Source organism: Ostrinia furnacalis, unplaced genomic scaffold, assembly GCF_004193835.3.
Source record: "Ostrinia furnacalis isolate ACB-3 unplaced genomic scaffold, ASM419383v2 OfSCF1198, whole genome shotgun sequence".
NCBI classification, from domain to species: domain Eukaryota; kingdom Metazoa; phylum Arthropoda; class Insecta; order Lepidoptera; family Crambidae; genus Ostrinia; species Ostrinia furnacalis.
In genome coordinates this window covers 602,198-623,270 of record NW_021131437.1, presented here as the reverse complement: position 1 = coordinate 623,270, position 21,073 = coordinate 602,198, and the positions used below count along the sequence as shown (strand labels likewise).

At 37.8% G+C, this 21,073-nt stretch overlaps 1 protein-coding gene across 1 annotated transcript in view; it reads left to right on the top strand.

Annotated features, from left to right (window-relative positions):
- LOC114351807 (protein bric-a-brac 2-like) overlaps positions 1–13,059 on the top strand; it is a 41,869-nt gene extending 28,810 nt beyond the window's left edge. The window contains exon 2 of the mRNA XM_028303138.1: positions 12,261–13,059. Coding sequence (XP_028158939.1) covers positions 12,283–13,059 — 777 coding nt within the window. The 5' untranslated portion in view covers positions 12,261–12,282. The remainder of the gene's footprint in view (positions 1–12,260) is intronic.
- The last annotated feature ends 8,014 nt before the right edge of the window (positions 13,060–21,073 follow it).

Here is a 21,073-nt window from a genome sequence, read left to right as displayed (position 1 = left end):
CAAATTTGGGCTTAATTGAGGTATTTTTTGGGTGAGAGGCATAACAACTAATGCCATTTTATATCAAAAATTCATACTTAGAGGTACTCAACCAGGTACAAAGTATTTCCTTGTATGTTAGTCTACCACTCTTTAGTAAGTCCCGAAATCCCCGCTTCGGCTCCCCTACTAACCATTCTAACCATTGCACACAGATAATATCTTACATGCAGCTTTTCATGTTACTACGTCACATTTTCAAAATAGTAGTTTTTTTTGGCATCTTCAACAAAAATTGTGCGCCATGTCCATTTGCGGTCGAGTTCGGCACAGCACCTTTATGCACATAATTACTAACTTGTGTCTAATTAGGCATCGTGAAAGAAAGAAAGCCCGCCATTGGTACCTCTTCTACTAATTGTCTAATGTAGGTACGATTTCACTAAAGTAACCGGTGAAGGCTTTGGCATTGTTGACCTGTAGTCCCGACTGACAAATGGCGCCCAAGTTAAGGTCACCGTGATGTGCTTAATTAGTTGTCATTAGGTACATTACTCTCTCTCGAAACGCAATCCCTGGATTTGTAGTGACCATCTAGTAAGATAAAGTTGTTTTTCACAAAAACACATTTCCACTATCTTAGGCTGGGTTACACCATCTTACTTTAGCTATAACAAACGCCAAAAATCTGTTTAACTCCATACAAAAAACATCGGTTATCGTTATAGTTACGGTCAAAATTGCAACTTCAAAACCAATTTTATTCAAAATTCGCAATCAGTACCCTTGAAAATGTCATGCATGTTGAAAAAAAACCGTTTAGCACAAAACAAAAAATACATTCACATGGATTTTCGGAAAAAAATCTTCTTTCCAGTTTTCAAGCCCCGTCCGGCCCGTTTAAAACCATCCTTTGCCAATAGATGGCGTTGTATGTTCTTACAGTCACATAGAGCTACATTTGCATTTTTTATTTTAAGACGATTTCTGATATTAGAATACTTTGTAGTTCATAAACTGACCAAATAGTGACTAAGAAAAATGCACAAGCAGGCTGACCACCTGTTGGGTGCCTTGAGGTGAGGGAGAGGTCAAGGACACCTCTAAGGCTGACTACACTCCCTAAGCTCGCCAGCTTAGGGGCAGTCACCGAAATCTAATAAGTATGGGACAAAGTGTGTCCAGGTACTAACAAAAACTAAACGCTATTGTGCACACTTCCTTGACAAAGTTTGCTATGATTTATTTTTAGGATATTTATTATTTCATTGAACATATTGAACGTCAATTTTTGAAAAGCGCGTTTAATTCTAAAGTTATCTTTTTCGTTTGTTTATGTTATGACACTGGCTGGCCTGAAAAAAATTTACATAGGATTGTATTTTTTTAAATAGTTATTTTACAAATGGTCCACTACAAACAAAAGAAGATGTAATTTTGCGGGATCAAACGCATAGTAACACAATTTTAATGTCGCATCCGTTAGCACTTCCCTAACTAGAGTGAAAAATACTATTAGGTATTATTACCATTTTAAAAAATTCACCGTGTAAAGATAAAATCAAGTTAAAAGATTAACATTTCTCGATAAATTTTCGAAATGAAGCTACCATAAAAGCTCTCCTACCGTCCAGAGCATTATTTACCCAGTTTCGGGTTACAACTGCGCAAACAAAACGCAGCCCAACTATTACGTAGCTGGTACAGATTCAATACAACTTACAATATTTAACTTGACTCCAAGTTAAAGAGACAGAGATTAAGCAATATTACTTGCTACTTGTAAGAAAGATTGCTATGGCATTAGACAGATAACAAAAAAATAATGTGTATAGTATTGAAATTAAGACGCTTTTGCTTTTGGACCTGTAACTATTGTCATTTGTAGTTAGGTGTAGCTCTCGGTTAATCTATTTTAAAAATATCCCAACATATTCACATTCTTCCATCTTCTATCATGCATAAGTCAAAGATCACTTCATCATAGACATAATGGCTTAATCTGAACCCAACAAATTCAGTCAAGGCTTCAATGTTCAATTTTAAAGCTTTTCGAGCTTTTCTTTTTCGTTTTTTGTTTCATCATATGCAATAAACTCGGGATCTGCAGATTCACCCTCTTCATCACCATACGGGACCACACTTTAATCACCTTATATAAATATTTCTTTCGATTATATTTTACGAACCACTTTGAACATGTAGCTTTATCAGTTAAGTCTTATCACATTATCCTTATGAGATAAGAAGATTCGGGAAAATTCACCGAAATTGTCCTTAAATTGTTGAAATTACTGTTACACCTACTTTCTTTCTCTCTATAGTCCAGTGCAAGCAGAACTGTATTGTGTAGGAAGATAAAACGAGAAAAAGCTTTGGAATAATATGGATTTCAAAATGAGGGTAGTATGTTAGGTATGGTTAGTGTGATCTGTGTTGGATTTCATTACACAATATTATGTTGTCAGAATTTTTTTTAGTCATGTTTTAGGTTAAAATGCAGGACTTGACTAGACAAACATTCAGAAATATTTACTTCTAAAAAAGTGTATTTCTTCTACTTTACCTTAGTTCCTAAGTAAGGCTTTATAAATAATATCAAATATTTTATCATCATATCCTAAAATAACAAAACCAAAACTAAAATATTGAAAAATTCTTAGTTATCATAATTAAACTTATCAACCAAAATTTTGCGCTGAAAATTGCAGATAAAGATGTTGAGCACAACTGGGTGCTGTTCAACACTGATATTAATGAGATACTAGCTCACCCATTGATTAGTGCTACCCGCCTATCTACCCGTTACATTGTACACTTAATCACAACAGCACCAAACATCGGCGATACAATCCGAATGACATAGAATAAAAAGCGCACAGACGCGCCGCAGCACAACTTTACTGCTCCATAAATATGCTAATTTACCTACGACTTTTATAACTTAATTAATAACGTGTGGCTAGCTGGAGGAGTGCGGGCTTGGTGACGGTAGAAAGCGGTAATTGTTTGACTTATTTCTATGAATCTTAATGTTGAAATATCTGATTGAATAGTATTAAAATAATTAGTTTAGCCTGTGCATTCCAAATATGATTAAACTAGCTTTCCGCCCGCGGCTTCGCCCGCGTGGAATTTTGTCTGTCACAGAAAAACTTTTTATCGCGCGCGTCCCTGTTTCAAAAACCGGGATAAAAACTATCCTATGTTCTTTCCCGGGACTCAAACTATCTCTATGCCAAATTTCATCAAAATCGGTTGCGAGGTTTAAGCGGGAAAGCGTAACAGACAGACAGACAGACAGACAGACAGACAGAGTTACTTTCGCATTTATAATATTAGTTGGGATTATTCTTTAATTACTCGTCTAACGAAATGCTAGTTAGTGTAAAGCCCGCCTCATGTCCTAGTGAAAAATGCTCCAGGACTAATATTATACCTCCTTAGAGGGTAGATCGAATTTCTATGGATTAAAAAACATTAGGTACATTATTTTAACTCTCACATTAGAAGTTCACCACACTTTAAATACATAGATTAACAAGCACTCATTTATTTTATAAATAAAACGCTATTTGCTTGGTAACAAAATCTACCGCAATCGCCTCAAGATTATGATTTAGTGTGTTTTATGTTTGTTTTTAATTGATGTCACCGTAGTTTCGCGTGACCGCAACGCGATCTGTCACCACATACTTTTTATGAGTGATGTAAAATAATGAAAAATACCAGCGCTTTTATGCGGCCCGTTTGATTTAGGGCCGTGTTTACGACGGACTGTCTGCGTGTAATTACATTATAATCTTTGGTATTACATTTGTAGGTATTAAAGGTAAGGTTTTAGTGCATGTCTTTTTTAATAGCACACACAGCCCTATTAATTTGGAAATGCCATTTCACCGAATACAGACTAAGTAACGTCCGTATTCACAAACGATGCTTGCTTAAGTGAATCAGCAAATCGAACGCACTGCGTTGAATGGAGCTCCGTGATTGGTTCGTGTGTCACCCTGTGCGTCCACGCGCACTGGGAGACCTAATAGTAATGTTTGTGAATACGGGCATAAGTTATACATATTTTATGTAATAGGGATGTTTCCTGGGTAAAAAAGTAAGAGTTTTAATTAGTCCGTCAGTTAGCTTATCAAAAACTACTCTACACGCATTTTTCACTTATTAAAACTAATGAAAATGTAAAGAGATAAAGCGTGCCAAAGTTCTAAAGAAAAGGCCCGTGACGTCAGTGAGTGCGTAAAAGTGCAGCACTTTGTGACGTCGCGCGGAACTTCAACGCACTATAACTTTGTAATTATTTGTTTGATTGACAATTAAAAATATTCGTGTCCAATATTTTTTTATACTAAAATTGACGTACTAAAAAATGTTTTTAGGAAACTAGCCTATTGTACGGTGAGGATTGATTTAGAATGGTCTGTAATCGGTACATTTCGGACGTTGGAGCTTCTCTATGCTGAAAGATGTCCAATGCTGGGCAAAGGTCTCCTTCAAAGATTTCCACAACGATACGACGGGATAACACTTTGCGTGCTTAATCTATCAAAACTGCAATATTTGTAATTGTTTTATCTATGATGCGTTTGAGTTAGTAGGGTAAAAAAAAAGTTAAGTACAAATTCTGAGAATTTTAATTTCAAGATACTTTTCTCCTTTTGTAACCAAAGTAAAGAGATTCGAGTAATATAAAACTGTTTGCCTTCTCAGCCAAAGAGTTTAATCGCCGCTCGAAATGATTAAAACATAATATTACTTTACTAAGACTTAAAATAAACTGCATGTCAAAGGCTTTCCCCCAAGTTTTAATTTGAGTATCTTTATTACTTATAGTACAGTACTTAATTAAACAGAAACTGAGAACGCGCAATTATATTTCTTTGGCGAGCAAAAACCATGCAAGCAACGCCGCGTGCAGTGGCTAGTACAGAATAATCATCACTAGAAACCAGATATTACGTGAATGTGTCTATGCCATTTTTAATAAGTAACACAAGTAGCATGGCCACCATGCTATTACAAGTTATACTAGTAGATAATTATTAGCCATTCACCATGGTGACCATGTTGTAAAAAACGTCCGTCCCGGTGGTCTGCACTCAACTTCTATTATTACTAACTACGAGTATTTGAACAGAGACAAAAAAACATTATAATATTTGTTCTATATACTTACACTATGAACTTTTTACGGTTTCTACTTGTTTTGAGCTAAGAATGTGTAGAGCGGGCAATGGTAAAGTAAGCCATGAATAAAATGGTGTAAAAAAAAAAAATTTTTTAAGATTGTCAGGATGATATTATTATGCCACAAATGCGGTATTAAGTTCGCCTTAATAAATGTACCTAGTGCAATAATTTAATTTTATTTACGGATCTAAAATCAAGCTAGATATATATTTTTTAATTACAATGTAATTACATGATTTTTGAAAACAGCGTCCTTTTTCTTGAGATTAGAACAATATGCTTTACGCACCATTATTTCGCGTGTTTACTTTCGTGGGGTTCCTACAAAACTCGGTTGACAGGCGTCGTCTGACCGCAGAAGGTCACCCACAAGCTACAAAGGTCAAGTATACCCGTAGACCACGAATGCCCTGACCGGTAGCAGGACAATGGTGGAACTCTTAGCTTACAATGTGTCTACTCTCGGCGTCCAAAACTTACCATCATCACAATGAAAGTAGAAAAAATAATACAAGCGATCATTCTTCATCTTCAACACTTTTTTTGTGATTAATATCATAAATATATTACATTTATCTATTTTCTACAAAACTTGTGTCGTACCATCGTGCAAAAAACAACTTGTTATTAAATTCTGTCGTTACTCGAATAAAAAACCAAAATCACGAAATTATCTGACTGTTACAAGATACGAGGTAAATTAATTACCAGAATTATTAGAATCAACAAACATACGCAAACTATCAGTAAGAAACTTACCAATGATTATTGATTAAAAAGTTATTCTTACTCACTTAAGATTAATATTCAATGTGGCGTTCAAATAAAAATCTAGTTCGTCACGTTTATGCAATATTTATTTTAATTATAGGCTAGTCAGACGCTGCGCTTCAAACTCAGTGAACTGAACAGCATTATGATAATAAATGTCTGTCTGACAAAACAAAATGTCATTTATTACTGCTTTTTATGTTTTGAAGGGAATCGTAGCCAAGGTTCAAAATAAGATCGTTTTCGCTCATTTATTTCTGACGTTTTGTCAACGCGGTAGTTTTGCAATCACTATGCAATCATCATCATCATTGCATTCTCAGCCATAGGACGTCCACTGCTGAACATAGGCCTCCACCAATGCTTTCCATGTTGGCCGGTTGGTAGCGGCCTGCGTCCAGCGCCTTCCTGCTATTTTTACTAGCTAAGTCAGGGACTATAACCGAGTAATTCGAGGTTTATTCCACTATGGAGCGACACTATAAAAATTAAACAAAAAGCAGTATTAGTACTTTGTCTTAAGCTTAATTACGTAGTAGTACCCGTGCGAAACTGGGCTGCATCGTTAGTTTAAAATAAGTTCAAGAAAAACCGTGAATTGCCCAAAATTTCAAGGCCTGCTCCAATTTATTATTGTGGCCAGTTTTGGCAACATAATATAATGATCTTTACAATCGTCTGAAAGGTTTAACAATAACACTTGTTGTAAAGTTGATATTGTCACTCAAGACAAAAAAGACGTTCCATTTTTTTAATCAGAATTTTATAAATTTCGGTTGAGCTTGTCAGCTCTAGTAGTTAACTCGGTCGCGTCCGCTTCCCATATTTGTTTGCTCCAGCAAGGGCCCTCGGATACTCCATACAAGCGGGTTCGGGGAACTAGTTTATGTTGCGTTCCTATTTCTTTAACTCACATTTTATAACAGCCTTTGTCTTTATACTATTCTGGGATTGTTTGCTTGTTTAAAGACCCACAGGATTGTGCGTATGGTCGTGATGGACGGAGCAAGGTTAGGTTTAAAATTAAAATAGAGATTTTTAAATTCACAACGAGGATGCTTTTGCCTGCAAGCCAGTATTTGCCAATATTTTGGCACTTATGAACGTCAAATATAATAATAAAAAGCCCTTAAGGGGCACTTTACTCCTTATCTTTTGGGCCCTACCAGCGCTTCGAGTCAAACATAATATGGCAAGTGCCGAGAAGAAACGCCGGAACAAACTCAGTCACCACTAGTTGCTAGTCATTATTTGGAAAAAAATAAAAAATAAAGTAAGGTTAGCCAAATTCTTAAAGTATGATGATTAGGGCGAAGGTGGAAGCGAGCTTCACTCGGAATTCGGAACTACAGAGGAACTGGCTATCTTACCTCCTACTGCTGTCACAACAAGGCTGTTAACGTTGTTGTTATGGCGACAGACAGATAAGATGGTGGTAGCTTGCCAGGCGGACTTAGAACAAGCTCTACCACCAACCATCCTAAATAGAAAAATCTTCCCCTTCTGGGAATCGAACCCTGGACCGCTGGGTTTGAAACAGCTGGTCAAAGATTTTTGTATGAAGTACACGAGTACTTACAGCTTGACGTTTCGTCTGTGTCTCTACAGCCATGGTCACAAGTAGACTGTTGTAAGGCAAAAAAAAATATTATTGGCAGGTAGTTGCTAATTGCTCATATGATAGGCCCCCATAAATTGATATTTATTGTCCGTGGTGCATAATCTTTTCAGGTTTTAAACCTTTGTTTGTCACCTGTCATCCGCTTTGCAAAGGAGGGAAGTCGAACCTTAATTTCGAACTCCTCCTATGTTCTTCTGATTAATTTCGTTGCGGGTCCAATGACAGTTTAACTTTCCCCCGGGACAAACTTGACCTTCATTGGTTGGGTTTTTATGGCGGTCAAGCTGTAGATCCTGGCTTCGCAGGAGTTGCAGTGGTGGGAACGAGAGGTGGGAATAGTCCCGTTGTTGTAATGCAGTCTGCACCAAACCCGCTGACCATCGCCGACATGACATGTAGATTGTAGACAGTTGGCTTCGGCGGGCTTGGTGTGTAGGTAGAGTCCATGGAACTCGAAATTTTAAAATCTTATGAGGTTAAGTTTAGTTCGGTGCAATCGGTGTATCTGCATCGTGTCAATTGGAACAAATTGCGAGCAGATCACACTTCAAGTGCTAGTGTCCTGTTGTGAAGAATCAAGCAATCGGGGCCGCTTATTTTGCAGGGATGTTATGGATATGAAGTTTCGGTTATGGATACGGTTACGGATATTAGAATAATATTATACCGGTTTCGGTTACGGTTACGAATAGTAAATCATTTCGGATTATCCGAAAGTTTCAGATAATTTCGGTTACGGATATTAGAATTTTAAAATGGTAAAATTTTAATAGCAAGATGCTGCGCGACCCACATAGCCATTTTATGTATGACGGTACCTATGATAAAGGTAAAATAGGCGGGTATATCAGAATGGTGCCAGGGGATGCCAGACAAGTAACAATATTAAAAATATTATGATTTAGACTCCGCCTTTATCCGAAACCTTTGAATCAGTTTCGGTTACGGGTACAGATATTATTTATTTCGGATATCCGATAGTTTCGGTTACGGTTACGGATATCTATAACATCCCTGTTATTTTGTGTGGAAACGTGCGTCAGAGTGGTAATAGGTCAATTCGCCTCAAGGACGCTGCTGATAGATAAATCGCCTTCGACGTAATCACAGCCTGTTGGATGCATTTGTGTTTCAAGGATTGGCAGCTCTTAAACGAAAATAATATTATTATGATATCGTTTTGAGAACGTGTTAAGTACTGCCGCACCAATTTTCTGACGTCAAACGAGCTCTGTTTAGTTGACGTTAGAAATTTTTTGATAACAAGAAGAATTATAAATTCCTATGTACCTATTGTTCTGTTATGTAGCGTGGGCAGGCCTCCCACTAGGTGGACCGACGATCTGGTGAAGGTCGCAGGAGGTGCCTGGATGCGAGCGGCGCAGGACCGGTCTTTGTGGAAATCCTTGGGGGAGGCCTTTGTCCAGCAGTGGACGTCTTTCGGCTGAAACGAACGAACCTACTGTTCGTATCAATTAATGCACTATCCTATGCCACTAGTATAAATCTAATAATTTTGCCCCGAACAGGATGCGAACCCTTTAGGTAGGTACCAAGAATGGCGTGGTAGTTCGATATTGTAGGTGCTAGCTAACAAGCCGCAGCCGCGTAACGAAACCTAGTTTGCGGGAGGAAATCTGTGAAAATGCTACCTTGAAATAGGAAATTCTTTTTCCTACAGGAAACTCCACTATTTGATCGGTAGTAAGTTTAAGTTTGACTTCGGAAACGTATTCAGTTCAATACGTACGCGTACGCGATGATATTTTATTCATGCAACAGTTAAATATCATTCGCATTTGTGCTTTTTGAATTTCAGACTATTTCATGAAGTTTTACCACTTGACAAAAAATATTGCGTTTCATGCCAAGAAATATAACTGTACCTACCTATTAATAAATAATTAAATAATTATTTACAAATAAGTGAGCAGAAACAAAGATGCGAAGGTGTATAGAGTCATTAGAGAGTCCTTTAGGCTTTTAAATATCTCAAAGTGTTGCTGTTGGTATTATGAAGACTGACTTAAGTATTGTGATTAAGTGAAGTGGCAAGTAACTTAATTTTAAGAAATTCATAATAGTCTACAGATGCATTGTGTTGGTTTTGTTGACATTGATTGTGACTTGCGATGTTTCTACAGTTTGTTATTTGTTTTTCGTAATTCCAAGTTGATCGATTGATGCGGTTCTGCTAATCGGCAAACATTATTGAAATATTATGGTAAATACCATGGGAGAAGGCAACTTCGTTTGCTTTGTTCTTTTTGTTCGATACTAAATGCATTGTCGCTATGTGCCAGTAAATAAATAAATTAATGAAAGAAATATTAGTCATCGTACCACAAAACAAAATAAATAAAACTTAGTTCTAGTTTAACTGTGATTTTGTCAAAAAATACATGTAGCTTCTTGCAGATTGTTACCTATAAAAGTTCATTTAAAAGTATTATTAATAGAAATATAATTATACTTTTAATCCTACTAATATTATAAATGCGAATGTTTGGATGTCTGGATATTTGTTACTCTTTCACCCAAAAACTACTGAACGGATTTTGATGAAACTTTACAGTATTATTGTTTATAACCCAGAATAACATAATAGGCTATAATTTATGACGATCTGTGACAAACGAAATTTCACACGGGTGAAGCCGCGGGCAAAAGCTAGTTAATCTTATATTTTAAAATCGGTCTCATTCGTAAACATCTTAAATCACTGGAACTTTTTCAACTATCAAATCTAAATCATAATGCTAAAACCAAATTGTTGCTAACACACGGAGGAATCAATGACATATTTTATCAATAATTAAATAATTAAAAGAGTACCTACCTATTTTGAAATCAGACACCTTAACTCCAAACAACACATGACTTCATAATCTAGCACAAACCAATGTTGAATTTTCTATGAAGTAACGGTGACTTTTTCAGTGTAGATAATTTCTAGATATTTTTTTATTACAAGTACCTAAACATAGATAGTTTAATGTGTCGCTCTAATTAACAATTAATTTAAGTATTATTTATACACACTTGGAAACTCTATTGGCGGATTTACACTGCGCGGAAATTAGCCGAGTCAAGTCAAATGCACGGGGATGCACCCCACTGTTTTTTTGACTTGACTTGGACAATTTCCCCACAGTGTAAATGTGCTTTGTGATTTCAAATGCATCAGCACTGGTCTTTATTGTACTTGAAAAAACTTACATCTTCTATTACTCAAGCTTTCCCCTGATTTAAGCACTTATCAAAGTTTTTGATAATATTCTGCACACAGCTGACGTGACGTGACTTCAGCGTGACGTGAAGGCGACGAGACGTATTCATATTGTAAGAATCGTCGCTTTGCATCACATTAAGCCTACTTATCCTAAATTACTAAAAATACTTCGTTATACCTAAATTAGAATAAAATTTTATTTATTTAATTCAAAAGTCCATTACACAGGTAAAAAATAATAACATATTACTAGCCTTAACAAATCTTTACAAATACATACTTAACTTTTAAACAAAACTTAAAGCTCTACACACACGATAATGCAATTCGTAAGAAAACGTCACGTCACGTCGAAGTCACGTCACGTCTACGTCGCGCTGCGTCACGCCGTGTGTCAGCTGTGTGCAGTCTCTATGTCATACGCTGCCTTGTTATCAGGCCCAGCTGGAAACAGTGTATCTGTACAGTCGACAGCACATCATACTTATACATGAATGATGCAAAATAGCACTTATTGCAATAATAATAAGAGGGCATAGTGTTAAGCTTGGTGTGCTGTTGTCTGTACTTACAAGCTGTCAAGGTTTAAAAGCGTAGAATATGATGAAAAAGGTGCATAGATAAATGAGTCAATTTGTTTTATTGGTGTAAAGTCGCCTTTAAATAAAAAAAGTTGTTTATTCCAGTTTCGTATTTTGAAGTTTGTAACTGCAGTTGTAAATACTTACCTAGGTAAGTACCATAGTATTAGTAAGTGTGTAAATATATCTACCAGTCTGACTATAATGTAGAGTTCTTAAAAATCAGAAATAAAAATTAGGTTGTCAGAAAACTTTGAAAACTTAAATTAAAAATAATACGAGTAAACTGCATAAATCAATTTTTGCGCCCACTTTACGTAGGTACCTACCTAAGTTAATCTTAAATCTATTTCTGCACATTTGATTGTAATTTAATTATTACCAATGATTGACTTTAATTAACAAATCATGATCATTCAACGTAAACAAAAGTTAATGACTCATTAATTTGTGCACCTACATACTTCGACGGGCTGGACTGATTAATATCAATTGATCGATCGTTTCAGTTTCATTATTTTTTGCTATAAATACTCGGCCAGTCGGAGTCGATAGCTCCACATTCATAAGTCGTGTTGGAAATTAATGATTTTAAAGTAAATCAATCGTGTGTTAAAAGAATGGAGTGGTTTAGATGCGCGGGCGCCGCCGACGAAGGCTCACGATCGATGCGGGGCGCGCGGCGCGGGACGCAGGGGGGCGTGGCCAGGGGCGGCGCGCGGGCGCCATTGGCCGCCGCCAGCCGCGCGCCCCGCCCACCGCCCGCCCCCCGCCACCCGCGCCGCCCCGCACCCGCGAGCTCGCTCAGTGACTCGCGAGTCGTCGCCGGCGCCGCACGTGTGGCGCCTCTTATCGAACACCGTTTACGTTGCAGATGCCATACTGCCGCTAGAGCGATGCCCGCCGAGGAGGAACCCGCGGCGATGGAGAGCCGGGACGCCGATGGCTCGCCCCAACAATTCTGCCTGCGCTGGAACAACTACCAGAGCAACTTGGCCAACTGTTTCGACCAGCTCCTCCAGACCGAGTCCTTCGTGGACGTCACGCTCGCGTGCGAGGGCCAGAGCCTGAAGGCGCACAAGGTGGTGCTGTCGGCGTGCAGCCCCTACTTCCAGTCGCTGTTCATGGACAACCCCTGCCGGCACCCGATCATAATAATGCGCGACATAAAGTACTGCGACTTGAAGGCGGTCGTGGACTTCATGTACCGCGGGGAGATAAACGTGTCGCAGGACCAGATCTCGGCGCTGCTGAAGGTGGCCGAGACGCTGAAGATCAGGGGCCTGACGGACGTGAGCGGCGAGCAGGCCGTGCTGCGGCCGGGCGGCGTGGAGCGCGGGTCCAAGCGGCCGCAGAGCCGCGAGCCCGAGTCGCCGGCGAAGGCGCGGCGCCGCTCGGGCGAGCGCAGCCCGGGCCCGAGCCCGCGCCGCTCGCCCAGCACGCCCAGCGCGCCGCCGGAGCTGCCGCCGGACGCCGCGCACGCCGCGCCCGCCGGCCCGCCGCTGCACGCCGACGACGTCGACATCCGCCCCGGCATCGCCGAGATGATCCGCGAGGAGGAGAGGGTGAGTGCTCGTAAAAGTTTTCCCGCCGAACGCCCCCGACCCGCGCGCCGGCGCCTCCCACCCCCGCACCCTGCTAAACTTTCCATTCGCATCGCATTACGTAATTAATTTATTTTAGACTTCACTACTTTGTTACTGCTAATGTGAAAGTTGTGAAGTGTTCGATCGGTGGTGCTAGGCCCGGAGCCGGCCGAGCCGCGACCAACTTTTTAATCTGCTTAAAACATTTTTTGAACGTGTTTCGCGGCGAGGGAAACTTTTGCCGAGTAGCAGCGTGAAAAATGGAGTTATTTTGACTTTTTTGTGCATTTGGAACTAGGGGAATTCGCGTGGGGTCGCGCGAGGGGCGCCCGCGAATGTTCGCCGCGTCCTGAGGGCGCGCTTGATTGCGGCGTGCACCGCACACGTGTCGGGCGCGGGCGAACTAAAACAAAGTGGCAAAAGTTTCCCCGTCGAACACTTTCCGAAGAAAATATTTCTCTCAAAGTCGTAAACATCATAATAAGTTTGCCGCAACAATGTGAATCCGAGCAATAACCTTTTAAGCAATTGATAGTGGATGTTCCTACTTCAATATAAAAACTTTTCTATCTCGAGATGTATTGGATAACAAATTTCAAATCTATTGTAGTTTTTTTAAAGTGATTATCATTTTTATGTCCCTATATTGATTTTTACTGTCTACGAAGTGCGCTAGAAATGCAGCAGACGTGAAAAAAATCTAGATAAAATTGCACTTTTTTGTTTGAAAGCAGTAAAATGTAATAATGATTTCTTGGCGAGCAAAAAACGTTTTACCGCATTACATTGTCCGCTCCGGTTGCATTGTAACGTCTTGCATAAATAACTAAAAGTATTATTTCCTCTGGTGCGCAAAAAACTGTAAAAAAGGCCAACACGGAGTTAAATTTTGCTAAGTAGACCACTAGTGTATTAGTTACGATTGCACTTTCTAATTAACAGAAAAAAACTAGCCGTCTGCAAAATTTTCTAATGACTAAATAAAGAAAGTAATATTACTTCTTAATTAAATCGATACCATAGGTTTCCTTATAGCATTAATCATAATAATTTAAAAATTCCCCTTACTCTTCCCTGAGCCGATTAGTGCAATTTATTATAATTACATTTATATCCTTCTTAGCGCAAGCAAAGGATAAATAAGTATTAGCATACTTCAATCGCAATATAAAATGTCGGTGTATTATCCTTTACAGTCAATTACGTATATGAAATAACTATAAATTGTGTTGTTTCGAGAACAAGACGATTGTGTTCGTTTGGTCACGGTAGAGGGCGCGTCTGCAAGTGAAATGACACCCGAAGGAGCCGGGCGATGAGGCCAGGGGCCTGAGTGCAAAGCTCGCAACGTATAGGAAAAAAAAGAAATGGAAGGATGAAGAAAAATATAATGAAAGGAAAAGAAATGAGTGCAAAGCTTGCAGCTAAAATACGAGTACAGCTCTGATTATAAACATGTGTAAAACTTGCAAAATTATTCATTGATTATAAAACTTCTAAAATATTATTGCAACGTTGTTTATTTTAGTGAATAAATGTACTTAAATAACTATATTACATTAGTTACAAGATACACGGTTAAAATAAAGGTATAGCGGATAATATTTGAAGTTAATAAAAAATTAATAAGTGTATCTTAGAATTCGAATCCTGAGATGGAATTATTTTTGCATGTATTGAGATAAGTTTTGTGAGAATCGATGAATAATTGAATAAGATTTGTGTATTCAACAGTGCATCTGGCTTGTCTAGGTGCCAAATGAATTGATGAAAACTAAGTAGCGACAATTTATATCAGGTGATTGATTACACGTAATGACACTAAGTTAATAGTAATTAACACGATACTTAGATTAAATGATTACGACCTTAGATAGATTAAAACAAAGGCGGAGACTGTTTCACAATTATGAGATGTTTTCTATACAATTGAAATGGAGTTATAAATAATTAATTGAATCGCAATTGTTGCGGTTCTTTGTAACAAATCTTTTTAATAACCATTTTAATTATTGCCATGGGAGATTTAATGCAATAAAATGCTCTTAGTATCTTCTCATACGATTATTTTCATTTCAATATTAAATTATAAACAATAACTTCACAAATAACAGTTTTCTTTTGAAAATCTATAATTTAAAACTTTTAACATAAGTTTTATGCAGTTATTTATGAATTTGACGACTATCAGCGGGCATGTTTCAAAATTTTTTTCACATGTGCGTAAAGTAGGGACCTTAGCCCTCCGACTAAGGGACAAACGGCCCTACAGCAAGGGATAGGGTGCAAAAAACAATCCGATAAGACTTCGCATTAAACCGGTCTTGATTTATAATTTTTATTGTACTTTTCGTATTAATTGAAGAGGGCATTGACCTTTGAGGTGCATTGAATTTATTGTTTTAAAGTATAGAAAGATTGTTATGTTAGTTTTTGTGCTGGCATCAATTGAGTACTATGATTTATCAGTAAATTACTAAATTATTTGTGTTTGAATAAGATTGTAAGAAAGTTGTTTAGTATTTAGAAGTGAAATAAATTCCGTGTCTAATCAAAATTTACACACTTAACGGATTTTAATTAAAACACTTTCTGATGTTTAAATAAATTAAAAATTTAATTCCTAACAGTAGGAAGATTTTTGAGGAAGTTTTATTTATAAAGAAAGATTTATTTATTTAAAATAGAGATTTTTGAAGATGGACTGTAATTATATTTAGTACTAGCTTTCCGCCCGCGGCTTCGCCCGCGTGGAATTTTGTCTGTCACAGAAAAACTTTATCGCGCGCGTCCCTGTTTCAAAAACCAGGATAAAAACTATCCTATGTTCTTTCCCGGGACTCAAACTATCTCTATGCCAAATTTCATCAAAATCGGTTGCGAGGTTTAAGCGGGAAAGCGTAACAGACAGACAGACAGACAGAGTTACTTTCGCATTTATAATATTAGTTGGGATTGTTGTATGTTTTCAGACTAACTTAATTAATTTTCGCACTAACAAATTGATTAACTTTATTAATGTTTCGGAGTCCACTTACTTACAAATTATATTTATTGTATTGCAAACATTATGGTTTAGATTAGGAAGTCGGTAAATTTCATTGTAAATATGTAAGAATACGGTAATGGGACATTATGTAGAGAATATACAAATTTTTCTGTAAACGCGCCATCTATCGTTGCGGAGACGCACTTAATTTTACTCAAATTCGCGATATCAACCTAAGAACCTTAAAATAAGTTAATAAGATATTTATTAACTAAAATAAAGATACACGGGTGTCAACGCGACTTTTTATTATATGAGTTACATTTATGTACCCAGGGCTTGACATTTCCGCTGCTATGCTGCAGCAGGTCACAAGCATCTATTTTAGTTGAAAATGAAAGCGAAAGTTTAAAATTTAAGATATCTATTAATGCAGCCTTCAAATTAGCAAGTGTGACCGCACACTATACAAACAACGCAGCACAAAGTGCCTGAATTCTATTCTCGCGTAGAGCACACAGTGTTGCATCGATTCATTTGTCTCTACTAAGTTTAGACATATCAATGACCACAGACAATGTAGCACCATTCGATTTACGTTCGATAGTCACATTTCTGATCTGTATTAGAGAAATGATAACCGCCTTACTCTCTCAGCTTGACCCGTGTTTGACTGATAGAGAATGCCACCCGGCATTAAGTCCACCACTGTACAGTGTTTATGTGCAACAAGTATAAAGAAACTACGGGCCGCCCGCGACTTCGTACGCTCGGATCCCGTTTTAACCCCTTTGGGGTGAAGTTTCGTAAAATCCTTTCTTAGCGGAAGCCTACGTCATAACGTCTACCTTCATGCCAAATTTCAGCCCGATCCGTCCAGTGGTTGGGCTGTGCGTTGATAGATCACTATGTCAGTTAGTCAGTCAGTCAGTCACCTTTGAGTTATATATATTTAGTATAGTAGTTTAGTATTATATTAAATATAAATCTCACCTGTCTAATAAACATTTTTTGTTCCCTATTGAAGACGCAGCGAATCGATCACGAAAGCGAATATCTGTCTCACTGTCTAGTAGAGACTTGGGCGTCTTATATCAAAGACAAGAAGAACAAACAAAAAAGTTTGAAAACTAGAGCACCCGTAGTTCACCGTGTACATTCACCTTTACAATATCGCCCATAAAACCCAAAATACGAAAGTTCCAGTCGAAAACAAACGTCGTAACATAAAATGTAGGCAGCGTTCGGCCATTGTTTAAGCATGTTGTATAATTCTGTATTTCGCGACAAAAACTAGGTCTTACAGTAACAAAAGGATATTGTTTGGTCACAATTAGCTATGCAATCAACATAGATAAAGTGTGTTTGCATTATTCAAATGCCGGTTAAAAGTTTTGCTGCTAAGCCTAGCACACATGATGCGATTTTCTACTTTTTTTCATTCTGGGAAGTGCATTTATAAAAATATTACAGTTAACTTTTTTAGATGCTTTGTTTAATTTAAACGCCATGCGGCTCACCGGTGAGCATCAACTTGCTAATAATTAAGCTGGCATTTTTTTTATGCATAACAAGGCAGGTATTTGACCACAATCGCACCTGATGTTAAGTGGGATGCAGTCTAGGATGGTACATTTGTAACTTTGCAAAGGATGATGGGCACTTTTCTATGGAATCTGGGCGTAAAACCAACAGAAATGTAACTACTATTATTTGTTAGGACTTAATATCAGAAATATATTTTCATATAAATAACTACCAAAAACTCCCGGGTTTGCTTGGAAATTGACGTAATGTGTAATAGTAATAGGTGCTTTATTACGCAAACAAAAAATATTATTAATGAATATACTTATCTACTTACATTTTAAATACATTAAGTTATTTATCCATTATTATGTCCAACAGTTCAGGAGTGGGGCCAACAAATGGTATATTTAAACCATGTTCTACATTATAAGCGTAGGACCATACCTAGGTACCATTTAGAGAAACGACATGAAAACAGTCATGTTTCAATGGGATTTCTACTAGTTAAGTTGTAGTGTTGTCGCATAATCAATTACGGATCGATTATTAATCGATATTGCCAAATAACGATTTATCGATTAACAATTCGATTAATCGATTTTATTGATTACCATCATTACTATCATTTGATTGTTAATTCAATTCCTTATTTTCAGCAATATAATCGATTATTGCAATCGAATAATCGATTATGATTTATTCGATATACATACTTACTAAATCGATAGAATCGATAGTAAGATATGATACAATACTCTCAATATGATCGATAAAAGCAATCTAATTGACGTAATACTATTTTTATTACCCCAATGTGTTGTGAAATACTATGGAAACTTTGCATATTCAACGACCTCTATCTCCGTATCCCCGCGTATTTCAGGATTGTTGTCATACTATGAAATGAAGTACTAGTATTAAGCTTTAATTTAGTATACTTTTTGTTTCTGTTGGTTTAACGCCCAATATGCCCATCATCCTTTTTCATTAGACTAAAAATGGGTAGGCATCGTGGAAAGCTGACGGCTAATGGAAAATTTATTATCTACTTACGCTCACATAGTAGTTGATTGTTTTTGATCAGTAATACCACGAGTGATTAACACGTATAGAGCAAAAAACTCAATGAGATCACTATGCAGATATAACACGCTAGTATCGAACGAGGTCGATGACAGAGCTGGGAAAACATAACACAATAACTGTATGATCTGTTCTCACTCCAATAAGGTTTCTTATTTCTCTTGAATTTGAAGTTTGAAATTCTGCGCCGTCTCCGCCTACCTTTACAGTTTCTCTAACGCATTTTATCGCTCCTGTTTAAGTGTTTGTTCTAAATAAATAGTTGTACTTAGTTTCTTTGAGCCAAGCAACGTAGTTTAGATAAAAATGGGGATATTTAAGTATAGTGGGAGACTACATCTCAAATTATTACGAATGGAAACAAATTAGTACTATTTTGGAAAATTACATCAAAACAAATCGCGGGCTTATTGCCATGTGCCAATACCTAAATTACGAGTTCAGCTAAATTGCCATCGCAATGAAACTAAGAAAGGTATCATCCTATACAATAGCTTCCTCCTTTTTTACAATCGGCTTATAACATACTAGCGGCCGACCGCGACATCGTACCCGTGGATCCCGTTTTACCCCCTTAGGGGTGGAATTTCGTAAAATCCTTTCTTAGCGGATGCCTACGTCATAAAATCTACCTGCATGCCAAATTTCAGCCCGATCCGTCCAGTGGTTTGGTCAGTCAGTCAGTCACCTTTGAGTTATTTGTATTTAGATTAATATTTCAGCTGCAGAAATAACCCATTAGCCTATAATAAGTGTGCAAATGAACGGTCGCGCACTTTCAATTAACGTTAGGTAATTAAAAATGTACCTACGTAGAGTAAAAAATATAGTATTAGCCCGAAGATTAATTTATGCCTTTCGATAAGAAAGTATTTATTATAGACGCTATACGATTAATTCTGTAGAACTATGATAAGGTAAGATTTTATTGCTTTATTTTGTGCGACTTGTATTGGACGAACGTTTGCCAATTACGATTGGTGGGGGTTTTTAATGCTTGCTACTGATATATTATTACTTAATCAATCAGTGAAATTAGTTCATTAATGTGGACTTGGTATAATCTTACCATTAAAGAGAAGGCTAAAATTTTTCAATCTATTACTTACCTTTTGTCATTTGATTTGAAAAAAAAAATACGAATAAATGTGTGTGATTAAATTAGGTTTAATTTCCCGAAGCTTTGGAAAGTACCAAATTATATATCAATATGATGAGCATTGCAATTGATAGAGCTTTGTTTATAAAGTTTAAATTCAAATAGATAGTTCATCCATTATTATGATAAGCACCAATTAATTAGACCAGTGGTTCCCAAAGTTGTCTGGGTTACGACTAATTAAATACAAGTTCCCAAACTCGGGAAGCCACCTATAGGAAATTTAACCGTTACCAATATACCTAAATAAAGGACTCGGATCGGTAGGGTTGTGTGTCGTTCTACAGGCAGGGCCCACTCATAGTTTGGGAAACCCTGAATTAGACAATACAGTCGTTATTCAAACCTAAATCGCCATCTCTTTCAAGGCGACTGCTACAGCAGTTGTAATCTGCTTTCAATCGTAATAACGACCTGTATGGGAAATAGGAAGACGCTACACCTTTGATGTTGATGCGAACCTGTACAGCCACGGGCAAGGTTACGGTATCTGCTAGGACAGTTTAGCGACCTTATTACTTTGTGCGTAAGGCCCATTGTCTTTTAAACGGGGAAGTGCAAGCTATGGAGGGAGTTTCTTTAATGGACGTTGTATGTCACGTTGAATGATTGAAAAATGAGCTACTATTTAGTGATTGTAGCAGTTACTTGAGGTCATACGAAATCAATACTGCTAAATCAATACACCACTTTATAAATTTTCTTTGTGCATGCTAAAAGTACAAATCAGGCTGTACTTTTGTGTGACTAATTTCATGCATCTAAGGCCCAGAACAGACGGTGAAACGCAAATGCAACGAAACTGCACCATGACGAAAGATTGAAACTTTCAAACTGGTCGCCTCATGTGTGGTCTCTCAACGGACGCTATGGCAGAAACTTAGATGCAACTCAAAAGTAACTAGCAGTTGCAGTTTCGTTGCAGTTGCGTTTCACCGTCTGTTCTGGGCCTTAGTGTTAATAGTAGAGATGAAACGGATAGTTGTTTGGCCGGATACCGGATACCGGATATCCGGCCAGCTGCTAGGCCGGATAGCCGGATATCCGGCGGCCGGATAGTTGGCCAATGAGGGTTTTCGCGAATGGAAAATCCGCCAGATGGCAATACGTAGACGCGAGGTCCAAATGCTGCATGATTGGTTATTTTTGACATGACATTGACAGATATGTCAAAATCCACCAATCACGCAGCAGTCAGACCTCACATCCACATCCCGCCATCTAGCGGATCTTTCATTCGCGAAAACCCTCATTGTCTCGTTGCATGTCGTGACGAGTTTAGCGCCGCACAGGTGCTTCGAACGCGATCAGTGGGTCTATTAGAAGACTAGACTAGTCAC